Raw genomic sequence first — 16154 nt, 5'->3', positions numbered from 1 at the left:
CTTTATAACCAACAATAAATGGTTATCTCGACAGAACTGCTCAAACTATGCCATTTTCAACGTACTCATTGAGAGTGCGCTAAATCGGAACGATCTGCAAAATGTCCTCAGCTGATCTAGCTCTACACAACCAAGACCAATTCTTCGCCTCTACCTTTATAATATTCTCTGAATGTATTCAAAAATGTCGGGACGGCGCGTACGCCATTCCCGGCTACCAAAAATTACACGCACGAGTTATTCACATTAGGAATAATCGCAAAGGTCAACCCAATCGAAGTGCAATGATCAGGTCTCGCTTCGGAGGAACCGCCTTCATGATCACGGATAACCTCTACGCCAGGTAAGTATGCTTTTCTCCGCTCAAACGAAAGTATTTCACTAGAATGCTGTAGAAACTGGTTGAGAATTCAAGTAAGAAGGATATAAATGAGTTTAATGCTCAATGAAAAAGGATATTTGTACGATTGCAAGTAGAATACAGAAAACAAATGTATGTCATGTAGGACCATCCCTTACGTATAGGGGTAGATGCAAAATGTAAACGTCAATGTTTTTGTTGTGGAGAATACAAATCGTTTTATAAATACTAAAATTGAAATATTGATCCAGTATACAACATTTAAAAATATTTTTGCGGAAACCTAAAAACTCTGCTGAAGAGTGATTTCGAAGACGATTATATAAATATATATTTAAGTTATCTCAATCGCGCTCCAATTCTTTACTGAAGAAACGGTAATCATCAGAAATCTACCATAAATTACCCACCATTTAAACTAAATAATAAAATATAAGTGCGAACTCACCTTTATGCCGTGCGCAAAATTTGTGAATTCTCCGATGTAGCGACCGTAGTAGGGCTCTGGTGGTGCGCGCCCTGAAGCTGTAATGAAAGAAATGTTTTGTTTTAATAAAAAATGAACGATTTGAAGAGCATTAACTCTTCGCCATCTCTTTAAGTAGCGCATAATTCCCATTCACACAGCGCAATATACTTAGCATGTACTTGGTGAGTGAATTTGTACGTATATGGTAATGTCTTATTTTCTAAGTAACTGGGAAGACAGCTTGAGCACAATGCAGGCATTTTGTGATTAAAAGTGAAACGAAGGTAAGTAAGAAAGTTGTGAGAACAACAAACATAATAAATAAACATCAGCTGTATTGAAAAAGCTTTGCAATAACAGAACAACAACAATAAGAAGTTAAAACAAAATAAAATTAAATCTTGTGCAGCCACCGTACAAACTAATTTCACAAAGTTTCGCTATAAACTTTTCCTATTTTCTTTGTTTTACATACTTTGGGAATTAAATTCGCCTTTTGTCTCAGCAAAATCAACTAACATTGCATTTGAATTCTATGGAAGGCTCATTAAATGCACAGTGTGGTATTTTGTGGAGTTTCGAGAGATAAAAAAATTATTAGGCAAGGAACGTCCTAAGAATTTAACACAAAATTTTTAAATATCAATAAAAATTTACGCAAGAAAGATTCTTCCTTTTAAAAATTCAAACTACTTTTGTTACAAAAATTCACGTTCTATAAAGAATGTGTTTCTCGCGCTTCGCTCAATTTCATTATTGGATAATATTCGACAGAATAGACCATGTTCAGCACGCAGTGAAGACCATATATAGCTGTGGAGAGTCGGACCGGCGCCGTTCGCAGCAACTCGGAATGACGTATGGTACGACTAGGCGCATTTTACGCCTAGATCTTAAATTGATAGCGAACAAAATACAGCTTTGGCAGAAATTGGCTCGACCTTCCCAAGTGATTTTACGCCTAGATCTTAAATTGATAGCGCACAAAATACGGCTCTTGCAGAAATTGATATCACTCGACCTTCCCAAGTGATCAGCTTCGATATATGAGTTCTTGAAAAGTTCGAAAAGGTCTGACATTTTCGAGCGAAATTTTATTCAGCTTTGAGGCCCATTTTTGGCTCAATGACTATGCAAATAAGCAAAATTGCTGCGTTTGGGACGACGACCAACCTGAAGAGATTCAAGAGTAGTCGGCTCGTTGGAATCATCGATCCATCGGTTAGAGCTTAACCATCAATGGCGAGCATTATCGCGCCATGATAAGCGACAATTTGATGCCAGAAATTGAAGCTCGTGATCTCAGCGACATATGGTTTCAACAAGACGGCACCATTTCCCACATATCGCAGCAATCAATGGATGTATTGAGAGAACACTTCGGTGAGCTGATAATTTCATGTTTTGAGCCGATCGATAGTACGAGTACAGATATGTAAAGTATAAAGCTTATGCGCACAATTCCGCTTCGATTAAGGCCTTGGAGCAAAAAATCACTTGTGTCACGCCAGTTACTAGTCGAAATGCTCGAACGAGTCTCGAAAATTGGACTCAGTGGATGGACCGTCTGAGACGTAGCCGTGGCTAACTTTTAAAAGAGATAATCTCCAAAAATAAATTCCTAAGAATGTTCTTTTGAATGATAATAAACATTCCCCATTTAATTTGAAGTTTTTGTGTCTTTTTCTTTAAAAAGGTAGAAAATCTCGAAATGGATTACCCCTTTCATACATACATATATGTGCAACTGAGCACATATTACGGGCATTACGAGCTGAGTCTATGTACCCAAGACCTTCCGTCTATCCGTCAACTAGTCACCCAGTTTTAAAGATATCGATCTGAAATCTTGCACACGTCCGTTTCTTACCAAGAAGCTTTTCAATTGTGGTAACTGGCAATATCAGAACACTATAGCAGATAGCTGCCATACAAACTGATCGGGCAAAATGAAGTTATTTGACAAGACTATTGTCCAAGGCAGCGGTATTCATCTCGAAAACTCGAATCATTGCTTGTTTGGCATCTTTTGGATATGTAAAGGATATTGTAGCTTCGGGGTAACCGATGCTAAAGTTTTTACTTGTTTGATTTCACCTTAATTTCAAAATCTTCTCAATGTTACCGTTATTTCCTTCATATTGTATACACATATTCACTGCCACAGAAATCTTTCATATAAAAGCATATTTAATGAAAAACTGTTTAAAGTAATTGCCACACTGTACACTGACGCACCTGTTAGACACGCAGGCACCTCCACATATGAGCATGTGCACATTTTCAATGGGTAAATGCAAAATCCCAACACAATAGCTGGTGATAATTCCATTCATTTGCGTTTGGCTGCGCCGTTTGCCTTCAACTGCAATTTTAACGCTCTTTTAATGAAGTGAAATTTTCTTAGAAAAAAATGTGTGTAAAAGTTTTATTTCTCAGAATATATTGCAAACATTTCGTTAATTGACAACATGTGAGCACTCGTGCTCGTTTGTAACAGTTTCCATGAGAATTAACGTGAGCAATTCACATAACATTGCAAACCATACTTATATAAGCTATAATATGCCATAATTTATTATGCATCTATCTTAAATGCATAATTAGTTTCAAATTATATGAATATGATTATACATATATACATACACATATATGTATATAAGCAGTTAAGTTTTCGTATGTAGATAAGTGGCGACTTGCAGAAAAAATACTCGAAAAAAAATTATTTGAAATAAAACAGGGTGCGACGTGTTTTATATTGATATCCAAATAATAAAAATGAACTGTTTTTTAGCTACTTTTCTTTATTTCCCTTTTCCTGAGTAAAAATGCAATAAAATGGCACCAGATTGAACTTTTTTCCGTCACTTTTTCGAGCTTCTCCGGCGATAAGCTGGCACGAGTGCTTACCTTAAGGAGTTAGGGGTAGTCAGAAGCACGAAAAAATTAGAATTTTCAATATTTTTTTTTGCTATTAAATCGTGTTATTTTACAAAAGTAGTAATATTTCATTATTATAGAATGTGTTGACTTGAAGTCACGAAAATTAAAAAAAAAAAAATTAATTTCCAAAGTTATAGTTGTTTGTGTTGACCCAGTTCCAAAAAAGGTACTTTCGGTGACAACCATAAGTCCTTGGAGATTCATCTAAAATCAATCGGACAAAAAAAATTACTTTTATAAACAGATACTCCTGGGCCTGATCGAAAAATTTTTTTTTTTTCAAAAATTAACAAAATGGCGGCATCAGGAAATTTTTGTCTAAATTTTTGGGAAAAAATCAACAGTTAATTGGTCTTAAAAATCGAAATTTTTGAAAAAAAAAATCCTTCGATCAGACCCGAGTTTATTATGTTTTCTAAAAGCTGTATAAATTTCATTAAAATCTACTGAGCGGTTTTCGAGTTACAGTTGTCACCAGTTCAAAAAACATAGTTTTGAGAAAAACGCGTTTAAAGTTTCACACTAGCGCTTTGAAGTGCCCGAGCTCTCTTTGTTATTCGTCGAATAACTCAAAAACTAATTATCGGATCAACGTGAAATTTTCAAAGAATATTTTTAAGATATTGCACTTAACGAAAATGAAAAAAAAAGTTAATTTTTTGAAAATTCTGACATCCCTAACCCCTTAAAGAATTATATCCACTTGCAATAGAAAACGTATTTTTTACGACGAAGCTCCTCAAAAATTAGTAGATTTTCGTGAAAAAAATTACAGTGTGATTTCAAAAAATGAAATTATTGTCAAGATCTTATTTCTTCTATCATTACATGATAAATATTTCCGAGGAGATGATGTGAAAGTCGATCGGTTCAGCCGTTTCGGAGAAATGCTCGAATAAGTCGTCGAAAATTCGCCTCAACGGATGGAACATTTGAGACGTAGCCGCGGCCAACATTTGAGGAATATAATCTTCAAAAAATAAAAGCCAGAGAATGTGCCTTCGAATGATAACAAACGTTCCCCATTAAATTTAAAGTTTCTGTGTTTTTCCTTTAAAAAAAGTTGAGAATCTCGAAATGAATCTCCCTTTGTTATGAATTGTGGTAAAAAAACATACCTAGCTAAATTTGGAGGGCTGATAAATCTCAACATTATTCAATGTTCAGTTACTAAATTAAAAAATAATGCACTGTGTACACTAAGGTGCATAAAAAAATTTTTTGAATTTTTTTTTTCAACTTTTACCCCCTCAAATGTTAGTGATTGACAAACGTTTCCTCGAACGAATCCTCCATCAAGCCAGGCACTGTAGCTTAACTCTAAGGCGTGGCTATTTTTTTTTAGGTTCCCATACATTTTACATTGGAATTTTCGTTTTATTATTCAAACTAAAATTTCACTAACTAATTTTCGTTTCTCAAAAATAACTATCACATATTCAGAAAGTTCACTTTTCAAATTTTGGAAATTTCTGCGACAAAGTTTGATTATCTCAATTAGGCGATTAAACATAGTGATTTGAAATTTGGAATGGTTTCAATAAAAATAAAGAAAGTTTCTGAGAATAATAATTTTTTCGCGGGAATTTCCAGAGTTTCAAAAATGAACTTTCTGAATATGTGATGGTTATTTTTGAGAAACGAAAATTAGTTGGTGAAAAAAAATTCAAAATTTTTTATTGAAGCACCCTAGTGTGCACACATTTAATCACATGTGAAATTGCTAAAAAAAAAGATTCAACAAGTAATTAAAGTTGAGACAAAAAAAATAAAATTTGTGTGCTTCAATAATTATAAATTAGAAAAAAAAGTATATTTTAATCATCAAATTATTTCGTAACCAAACATACACACATATATTATAAAATTTGTTTATTAGCAAATAATTCAAAATAATTTTTCTGAGAATTTCTCATTAGACCCGCTGACAAAAGTGCGAGGCAAAACTTAAATTTTTTACTCGAAAAAAACGAATTGAATTTTAATGCTTTCTTAGCAGCAACGTGAATTGCAAAATTAAAACAAATACAATTCATGTTCGTGTGTTAATATTTATGGCAAATCAATCTTGAATGTCATATTTCTACTTCTCTATTTCTCTTCGCACCTAAGCCGCAAATAAAAGCGTGATCATTAACGTCAATTGCCGACTATTTGACAGGCAACATGATTCTCCTAAAAAATTCCATCAAATAATAATTTTAAGATGACTAAAAACTTCAATTACGCACCAAATAAAGTTTGGCATATATTGATTAAGGCCAGTTCACATTTAAAGCCTTTAAAGCGGGTTGAGGTACCGCTTTCAAAGTAGAAGGTGAGACTATTATGGCAAGATACTTGAAGCCAATATAATAACACTTGACTTTGTATATAAGAATAACAAATCATTATCTAACATAATAACCGTAAATGAATTTTAAAAGTTTCGAAAATCAATGTGGTTAATATTTCTTGATACTTCTTCTTTACTGGCGGAGATACCACTTACGCGATTATAGCCGAGTTAATAACAGTGCGCCAGTCGCTTCTTCTTCTCGCTATTTAGCATCAATGCGAAATACCAAATGCAGCCAGGTCCTTCTCCATATGATCTCTCTAAAGGAATGGAGGTCTACCTCTTCATCTGCTTCCATCGGCTGTTCGAAAACCTTCAAAGCTGGAGTGTTTTCTTCCAGCCGGACAACATGACCGTATATCTCGTACAGCTCATGGGTTCATCGACTGCGGTACTCGCCATTGCCAATGCGCAAAGAACCATAAATCTTCCACAAAACCTTTCTCTCGAAAACTCCTAAGGCTGACTCATCTGATGATGTCCTTGTACATGCGTCCTCACTATATAGCAGGACGGGAATGATAACGGACTTGTAGAGTGTGTTCTTTGTTCGTCGGGAAAGAATTTAACTTTTCAATTGCCTACTCGGTCCAAAGTAAGCACCTGTTGGGAAGAGTGATTCTGCGTTGGACTTTAAGGCTAATATTGGTGATGGTGTTGATACTGGTTCCAAGATAGACGAAATTATCTACGACTTTAAAGTTATGACTGTCAATAGTGACGTGTGAGCGAAGTCGTGAGTGCGACGACTGTTTGTTTGATGACAGGAGATATTTCACCTTGTCCCCGTTCACAACCAGACCCTTACGATTCGCTTCCTTATTCAATCTGGAGAAAACCGGACTAATAGCGCGGTTGTTTGGGTATAATATTATGCTTCTGGGTAAACAGTTACTGTCTAAGGACATCAAATTCCTACTCTCGTGGTGAAATAATAAAATTTCGATTTAAGAACTTTATTCTGACCGATCAGTTTGTATGGCAGTTATATGCTATAGTGGTCCGATATCGGCGATTCCGTCAAATGACCAGCGTCTTCGTAAGAAAGAGACGTGTGAAAATTTTCAGATCTAGATCTCGAAAACTGAAGGACTACTTCCCATATATACAGATTGACAGGCTTAGCTACAAAACTTTGTAGCAACGTTTATTTACTCTGTTCAGGGTATAATAGCATGCACTTTCACTACATCACAATGTGATAATCTGATTAGGATGTAAGTACCACAAAATTCTATCCTGAAGTGAGAAAGGCAGCGCACATCCATATAACGGGAAATACATAAATAGCCATCTAATCGGAAAGGCACCAGTTTTAAGTTCAATTCAACAAAACTTCAAAAGATTTGAATGTTAACCTTGACACGAAGAGAAAGTTAAAGTGACGTGATGGTGATTGACATGACATTTTTGACACAATTCAAGAGATTGTCAGAAATCTGCCTTTATTCAGTTGTATCTTCTTAATTGGCGTAGACACCGCTTACGCGATTATAGCCGAAATTCAGTTGTATACCTTCAATATTCCTTGCGGGTGCCAATGACAAAAGCTCCGTCTGGATCAGGAAAGACCCCTCCGATACTTTCGATACCAAACGAGGTTTCAGACAAGGCGTCTCCTTGTCGTGTGACTTCTTCAATCTACTGCTGCAGAAAATAATTCGAGCTGCAGAGCTGAACAGAAAAGTTAAAATCTTCTACAAGGGTGTACACCTCTTGGTGTATGGCGATGACATTGATATCATTGGCCTCAACATATGCGCTGTTAGTTTTGCGTTCTCCAGACTGGATAAGGAAGCGAAGAGAATGGATCTGGTTGTAAACGAGGATAAGACGAAATGTCTCCTGTCATCAAACAAACAGTCGTCGCGTATGCGACTTAATCCTTTGCACATCGGCAACGGCGAATACCTCAGTCAATGGAACGATGCGCTGTACAAGTTATACGACGACATTGACATATGTAGTTCAGCGAATTAAGAATAGCGGCCACGGTGGCTAGGTCATGTCTTCCTCCACTCCGTTGGAAAGCCCATGTGGAGAAGGATTATTTTGGGGGGTTTACTCTGTTCATTCATTGATGGTCATGAAATTATTCCAAACTTATCACATTCGAGTCGTCCATCTAGCTTTCCTAATGACGATCAGAGAATCTCAACATGCTTTGGTGATCGACTCAACATATTTCGGTTAATATTTTGGGTTTAAAGAGTGTCAACGCCAAACTCTGCAAGACTGCAATATTTTGAAAAAATAAGTTAAGTTTGCAAAAGCCATACTTGATGCTGGTTGAGAACCCTATATTCTTCAAACGCATCAGTACTTGGAAAGCGAAATGAGTTTATGAATATGACGTCGAAATGTATAACAATCTAGGGAAAGGCGCTCCAAAACACAAGAGCCGAAACACAAAAAAACAAAAATAAGTAAGGAAGGGCTAAGTTCGGGTGCCACCGAACATTTTATACTCTCGCATGATAAAGTGATAATCGAGATTTCATAATACGTCATTTACATATTTTTCAAATACCGTATTTTTGTAAAGTTTTATTCCGCTATCATCATTGGTTCCTAATGTATTTATTATACAGAGAAGGCATCAGATGGAATTCAAAATAGCGTTATATTGGTAAAAGGCGTGGTTGTGAACCGATTTCACCCATATTTCGTACATGTCATCAGGGTGTTAAGAAAATATTATACACCGAATTTCATTGAAATCGGTAGAGTAGTTCCTGAGATATGGTTTTTGGTCCATAAGTGGTCGACGCCTCGCCCATTTTCAATTTTTGAAAAAAGCCTGGGTGCAGCTTCCTTCTCCCATTTCTTCCGTAAAATTTAGTGTTTCTGACGTTTTTTGTTAGTCGGTTAACGCACTTTTAGTGATTTTCAACATAACCTTTGTATGGGAGGTGGGCGTGGTTATTATCCGATTTCTTCCATTTTTGAACTGTGTATGGAAATGCCTGAAGAAAACGACTCTGTAGAGTTTGGTTGACAAAGCTATAGTAGTTTCCGAGATATGTGCAAAAAACTTAGTAGGGGGCGGGGCCACGCCCACTTTTCCAAAAAAATTACGTCCAAATATGCCCCTCTCTAATGCGATCCTTTGTGCCAAATTTCATTTTATAGGTTTTCGGTTTCCGCCATATTGTGGGCGTGGCAGTAAGCCGATTTTGCCCATCTTCGAACTTAACTTTCTTATGGAGCCAAGGAATACGTGTACCCTGTTTCATTATGATATCTTAATTTTTACTCAAGTTACAGCTTGCACGCACGGACGGACAGACAGACATCCGGATTTCAACTCTACCTGTCACCCTGATCACTTTGGTATATATAACCCTATATCTGACTCTTTTAGTTTTAGGACTGACAAACAACCGTTATGTGAACAAAACTGTAATACTCTCCTTAGCAACTTTGTTGCGAGAGTATAAAAAATCTGAAGGCCATCCCAGCCGAGGCTTATGACAAATGCTGAGAAAATTGGATTAAGCGTTGTGACAGCTTGTTTTAGCTTAAAAGGAGTCTAGTTTGTTTACCATAATATAGATTTGTAATAAAATGCATAAAAATTTAATTTTTTTTGTCAGTACGGGTTAAATTTGCTTGGATGGTATGAAACAGGTGGAGAAGCAAGGGAGAGTTATTACAGTGTTAAGAACGAGATTTTATTATAGCTAGAGTTAAAGTTTAAGGGACTAATCTCACTTTAAATATCTGAAAAATATGTTTGTAGAGAAGCTTAAAGCTTTCGGAAGACTGTCAGAACATTGAAAACCCAACGCACAGAAAATATTTAAAAACTGCAGGCATTCATTGAAAAGACTGCTAAGCGACATGTGGCTGAAGTTCTATACGTAAATGCTTCGAACAACGGTTTATATATATGTGTAATAAATATTTATATATGTATATGTATATGTTCGTTTATGTTCGCATTTATGCACGTGAGTGTGTTCGTGCATTTGAAATGGGCATCAAGAACTACTTTAAAGTAAAGTAAAATAACAACCGTAACAAAATATGAATACAATAAGAGCAGCTTTTAAGAATTGCAAATGTTTCGCATTATTTGTACGAGCATGTTTCGATTCGATACGACTCAAGCATTGCCCACCCACACACATACACACACACACACAATTACATATGTATATAGCCACATGCATACGTGCGAATTTGCTTTCGTGTATACATACATACATATGTAGTTGTGCGCCACTGTCGCTGGTAATGGTATTGGTAATGATGGTATACCGTTATACGGTTAGCGAAACTTGACGATACCGGCCGAAGTGGCATGAGGCACAACACCGCCAACAGGCGCTGCCAAAGTGCTGATGCTGCACACAATGCCGACGTTGAGGTATTCCCCAAATAATGTCTCAATCGCCGTGAAGCCGAGAAGCTTTCACATAACGGTTGTTGTGGTGAGTGCGCTGTTGCTTTTACCGGTGTCTAGCAAGCCTACGATTTCGCAAAAAACACACGCACACACACACATCTATTAAAAACAAAAATAATAATAAAGTATAAAGAGATGTTAATGTGTGTGTGTGTGTGTGTGTGTATTTTGCACTGCCTCCATGGACGACGATAGCTATAATATGCATTAAATCTACTAATGCGTACATTAATCTCACTGTGTCGCAGCCTCAATTGAGTTGATTCAGTTTGGTTCGTCGTTCGGTTGACGCTTTCCTTCTTTCATTTCACTTCACCACATTCACTGCATGCAACGCACTCTCTGCTCCCCCTACTCCAAGCCCATACTCGTGCTCAACCACTTCGAGGCCTGTTTCGATTTGTGCGGACGGACACGCATATGATGGCAACACACGTGTCTGTACGTGCCGTTCGTGCTCGAGGATATTTATCCAGCGCAACATGAGCACAAACAAGTGTGTGCGATATTAAGAGTAGCAAAAGCTATGATAACAACAGCAATAGCAGTGAAGCAATGTGGGGGGGGCATAAAAAGCAATAGTAATAAAGCGTACAACCATAACAACAAGCGTAGTGATGACAATGATGAGAACGAGCATTGAAGATTTAAAGACACTGCATACATACACGCATACATACAAACATACGTACATAAGTACATAAAAAATACTTGTATATACATATAAATACATGACAACAATGATGTGAAAAGACACCGCCAACTTTGACGGGTGATCAATTTCGGTTTCCTTTTGGGGGTTGAGCTAGTGCTCCGAATGCATTGCTGTTAGCACTGGATTCTATTAGAGACCATGCATTTTAGTTTGTTTGTACTTTTTTTTGAGCTGTTCAATCGATAAAATAAGAGGTAAATGCTTCGTTTAATGGTTAAGTGGAACTTTCTTACTCTGAGGTATTTCTTAACTCTTCCATTAAATTTGAATCCTATCTTAAACACTGTGTACAGCACATGAGAATAACTAAGTGCTAGATTTTCGCATTTTTAAAAGGTAGCACCGCTGCCGCAAATGGGATGCATCCGTCTGCAAACGGCGGATACAGTGAAATATGTAGGACTCGTCCTGGATAGGAAGCTTTCATTGAAGTCGCATATCGAAGAGAGTGCAAAAAAAAATGCATCGATTGTCTTATACTGCTGTAAAGGAGTCATTGGCAAAAGGTGAGGTCTCTTACCGAAAGTGGTCCTCTAGCTCTACGAAACCATAATCAAGCCCAGTATGTTCTATGGAGTCTTTATGTGGTGGAGGGCTCTAGAAAAACCACACTTGCTAAGAAACTCGAGAGCGTTTAACCGGTGGCGCTCATCAGCATGTGTGGCGCACTAAGGTCCCACTCCAACCATGACAATTAACGCCATTTTGAACATGGTGAACCATAGACATCGTCATCTATCAGACGCAGAGAATCTGTGTTCCAAATGAACACATTGTGAACACTCGGAAATTCTCACACACTCTTTGACTTTATACCGGATCACTTGGGTCATGGAGTCGCCAAACCGAACCTTGGCGGCAATTGTCTTCTCTACCCACATACCGGCGAGAGAGTTGTGGGTGAGAAGAAGCCGTTGAAGGAGAGGAGCAGTGAGCTTACCAGTGAGTGAGTGAGCATTGAGTTAACCGTCAGGAGCTCTTTATAAACACCAGCCGCAGACTTCCTGACTATTACAGTGTTTTCCAAGACGAGTCGAGTTTTACTGCTCCGGTGTGCAGCCTTCTTCAGAGAAGTGACTAGATAGCATTGCGGCGATACTAGCCTAAAACTCATTAAGAGTGCGTTCAGGGTTGGTGAAGAAGTGTTTAACCTTTTTATTAATAGCATCGAGTCTTTTTAAGGCTAGACTTTTCCGAGTAGGGCCATGCTATAAGGATAGGAATATTACCAGACTCCATATATATTCTGCCAAGCTATATGGCAGAAGACGAGGTGAAAACATGTCCCTTGTTTGGGAGGTCAAGGTTTAAGCACTTGGGAGCGCATACCTTCAGACATCACACAGAACTGGCGGGAATGGAAATTAAACGCCTGAGCAAATATGTATTGGCCACTAAGCGTTTTGCTAATTTATAAGATCGAGCATAGGAGTTCTTCGTTTCGCAGGAGTAACGTTTACAAATTTATTATTATCAAAATAACTTGTATTATCAAAATAGTCCTTCTCCAATTGCAACTTTTCGTGCGCTTTTGCCATTTTATAGTCTTAATCGTCCACCTGTGCTCGCTATTTGTCGAATTGTTAAACATTTCGTGCGTACATTTTCTTTCAAGTGTTGCTTAAGGCAGCAATTTGTCGATTCCAATACGTTCTCAAGAATTGGGACTGTCTCAAACCACAAGCTGGCAGATTTTGAAAAAGGTTTTGGGCTTGCAACCGTATAAAATTGTTTTCACTCAAGAAGTGCAGCCTGGAATAGTATTTGAAGACGCTCAGATTTCATTCGGAATAAACCCAAAATTTTATGTAACATTAGAGGAAGTATTGCATCATTATTTAACTACGGAATCTACAGTTATCCAAGTGGATTGCATGAATTAAGAAAAACCAAAACGAGATATTAATAATAGCAATCTGAAACTATTATATTGTTGCTTCTAATACCTTCACCGCTATTTCTGGATATCTGGACTTTTCCATGTCTATTGGAAAAGCTAAGGTCTACTTGGAAGTGAATAATCAATCGGTTAAAAAATTGATATTAAATCAGGTGTAAAATAGTCGAAGTTTGGATTTCGTTCCCTTTTATTTAGAGAAATTGGTTGAGATTGTTCTACAAAAGGATGAGGGTCTTTCTATTCCCATTCTAAGTAGAGTTATAGCATTGACAGACGGCAGCGTTAAACCAGATTAATTGCATTTTTCGGGACTAATTCAGGAGTTACCACAGCTAACTCCGTTGCTGAATCCAAAAATAACTCTCAAAATTTTAGGGAGTTTGTGAGATTTTCGTTGGCAACATTGTTAAAAATGGCCAATTTTCATCTATTGTGAATGAAATACAAGCAACCCTGACAGTTGTTTATCAAATTCTCAATATAATATCAATAAAACTTCTATGTTATGATGCAGTTTTAAAAATAATGTGTTATATGTTTTTGTAATAAAAAATGGTTTGGTAAAAATTGGTCGGCTAACAACCGTAATGTTTATCTTCTATCAATTTTCATTGAAAATATTATAAAAAGGACAATGAGCTGTTTATGAGAGTTTCAAACTCGCATAACTGCCGTCTGTCACCTACAAATTTGGATATGATTAAGTGCGCAGATAATCCGGATTAACGCTGCCGTCTGTCAAGGCTATTAACATCGTCACTTTCGCTGCATTCAGTAATAAAGATTTACGGTATGTATTCAATTACGTCGGGACGGCGCGTACGCCATTCCCGGCTACCAAAAATTACACGCACGAGTTATTCACATTAGGAATAATCGCAAAGGTCAACCCAATCGAAGTGCAATGATCAGATCTCGCTTCGGAGGAACTGCCTTCATGATCACGGATAACCTCTACGCCAGGTAAGTATGCTTTCTATCGCTCAAATCAAAGTTCTTAAGACGATCATCACACAAAGTGGTTGAGAATTCATGGCAAAAGGATACGCGCAAAGGAGAAAAGGCATTCAGATTAGAGAAATGAAGGCATGCAGGTATACCTGAATTGACAGGAGTGTAGTGACATATATGTATGTACATACATAGGTTTTCTAATTGCCGTAAGCATACTCATTTATACATAATTTATGTGGCGTGTACATATGTTTATAAATATTTTTTAATAAATTTATAAAATAAATTAATAAATTTTTATAAATAATAAATTTAACAAATTTATTTTATATATATTTATCCCTATGATTTTTTCAGTTCTCGAAACACTTTACTTAAGTACTTTTTGGGATGGCCTTCAGCTCCTTCAGCGAATTTTGTCTTATATCATCGATCGACTGTAACGGGTTCCACAGAGCGACAATTTCAGTTTCAGGGAAAAAGAAAAAGTCACACGACTACTTGAGAGTGATGGCGAGCTCTCTTCTATCCTTCACTTTTTTAATATTTTCATCAGTTGAAGATGTCTCGTACGTCCATGACGAAGCATGTCTTCAGCGATCTCTCGGCCGTCTTTAAACTTCATACCACTCGTAGACTTGTGTTTTTAATAAATAACAATAAGAAAATATAGTATTATCGTATAAAATATTTAATTTCTTTAAAACATTTTTCGGTTGCAATTTTGGCAATAGAAGGTATGAAAGTTGCCGCAGCAATGAATGGGGTCCACTGACACTTGCTCTGGCGGTAATGCTCGCAGAGAGCACCCTATTAGTAGATACGCTGGGGTTAGCGCCTTGCCATCTTTGGTGTTCTGGCTCAACGGTGTTAGGTGGCGAGAATTGAGGATGGTGGAGGCTTGAGAGAGCAAACAAGTTGCCATCTCTCGCAGCAACGAATTGGGTCCGGGACAAAAATGAATCATATACATATAAAGAATTTTTTATCGAATTAAATAATTTCAGTCAATAATTTTTTTTTTTTTTTAATTTTAAAAACTTTTTATCTTTGCTTTTTAGTTTTTATTTTTTTCCTGCTAATACCTCCCTGCCAGACAAAAAAACGATATACTTGCTTCTAAACAATGAATCTACCTAAAACTGCACCAGCGCACAGCGCAGCCGTGTAACGGTATTAAATATCAAATGCATCAAACTTTCGTTTCCATCCATAGTCGCTATAACAGCGCAATTGATTTTTGTTTACATTCACGAAATAATTTGGTTGCGGCTTTAACTTACCAGCATTTATTCAAAAGTTAGAAATATCTCAAAAGCAAACTTTTAGGCGTAACACGGTGCTAACAATCAGACCGCTTCTATACTTCGCTTGCTGCATAAAATTTTGAAAATTCTCTTTAAAATCTGCAGTCTTTGTACTGGTTTCTTCTATCCCCTTCCACGATATTGCACTCCACTTTTTCTCTCGCATTCAATTAATCGCATTATCAGCTTATGATATTCGCTAATAATCCCCGTGGAGACAATATAAGCTCACATAATTTACTGGTAACCATGGTTTTGCCGTTATCCTTCAACAGCCTCATTGTTGTAGCCGTCGCTCTGCCACGTCGCAGCATTGAAGCTTTTTACCCTTCTATGGCTGCCAGCTTTTCACTTTTTATAACTTCATAGTTGCTTATAAGCCTTCATATATGTGTGTGTGTGTGTGTGTGTGTGTGACGTTCCTGCTCAATAGGCTTTGGCGCCAGCGGAAGAGGGTGGATTTTGGACTTTCACGACTACCTCACATATTTACACACGCTCTATTAAGTATTCATATATACATATCTATGTATATGTATACAAGTTTATTTGTATATGTGTATGTATGTAAATGCACAAATGAGTATTGAGATACAAGTTATCTGCTAAAACGTTGCAATCACTCTATGGATTGGTTATGTACGGATTTTTGTTTTTGTTGTCTTATTGTTGTTGGCTTGGTGCGCCTTCAGCACAAATCGTTGTCGTTTTGCTACTTGGTTGGTTGTTTGTTTAACTTCAACTTCCCCTTTTTAT

General features: G+C 37.0%; 1 protein-coding gene and 2 non-coding genes across 3 annotated transcripts in view; all 3 read right to left on the bottom strand.

Moving 5' to 3' along the window:
* LOC120775761 (protein Skeletor, isoforms B/C) overlaps positions 1 to 16154 on the bottom strand; it is a 100059-nt gene that overhangs the window by 47184 nt on the left and 36721 nt on the right. The window contains exon 2 of the mRNA XM_040106097.1: positions 810 to 886. Within this exon, the coding sequence (XP_039962031.1) occupies positions 810 to 886 (77 nt within the window). The remainder of the gene's footprint in view (positions 1 to 809; positions 887 to 16154) is intronic.
* LOC120767097 lies at positions 187 to 351 on the bottom strand. Its single transcript, XR_005704652.1, has one exon. It is a non-coding gene; the product is annotated as a U1 spliceosomal RNA (small nuclear RNA).
* LOC120767100 lies at positions 13944 to 14108 on the bottom strand. The gene has a single exon (XR_005704655.1). It is a non-coding gene; the product is annotated as a U1 spliceosomal RNA (small nuclear RNA).

The sequence above is a fragment of the Bactrocera tryoni genome, chromosome 1 (genome assembly GCF_016617805.1).
Source record: "Bactrocera tryoni isolate S06 chromosome 1, CSIRO_BtryS06_freeze2, whole genome shotgun sequence".
Lineage (NCBI taxonomy): Eukaryota > Metazoa > Arthropoda > Insecta > Diptera > Tephritidae > Bactrocera > Bactrocera tryoni.
This window is presented reverse-complemented; position numbering and strand designations above follow the sequence as displayed.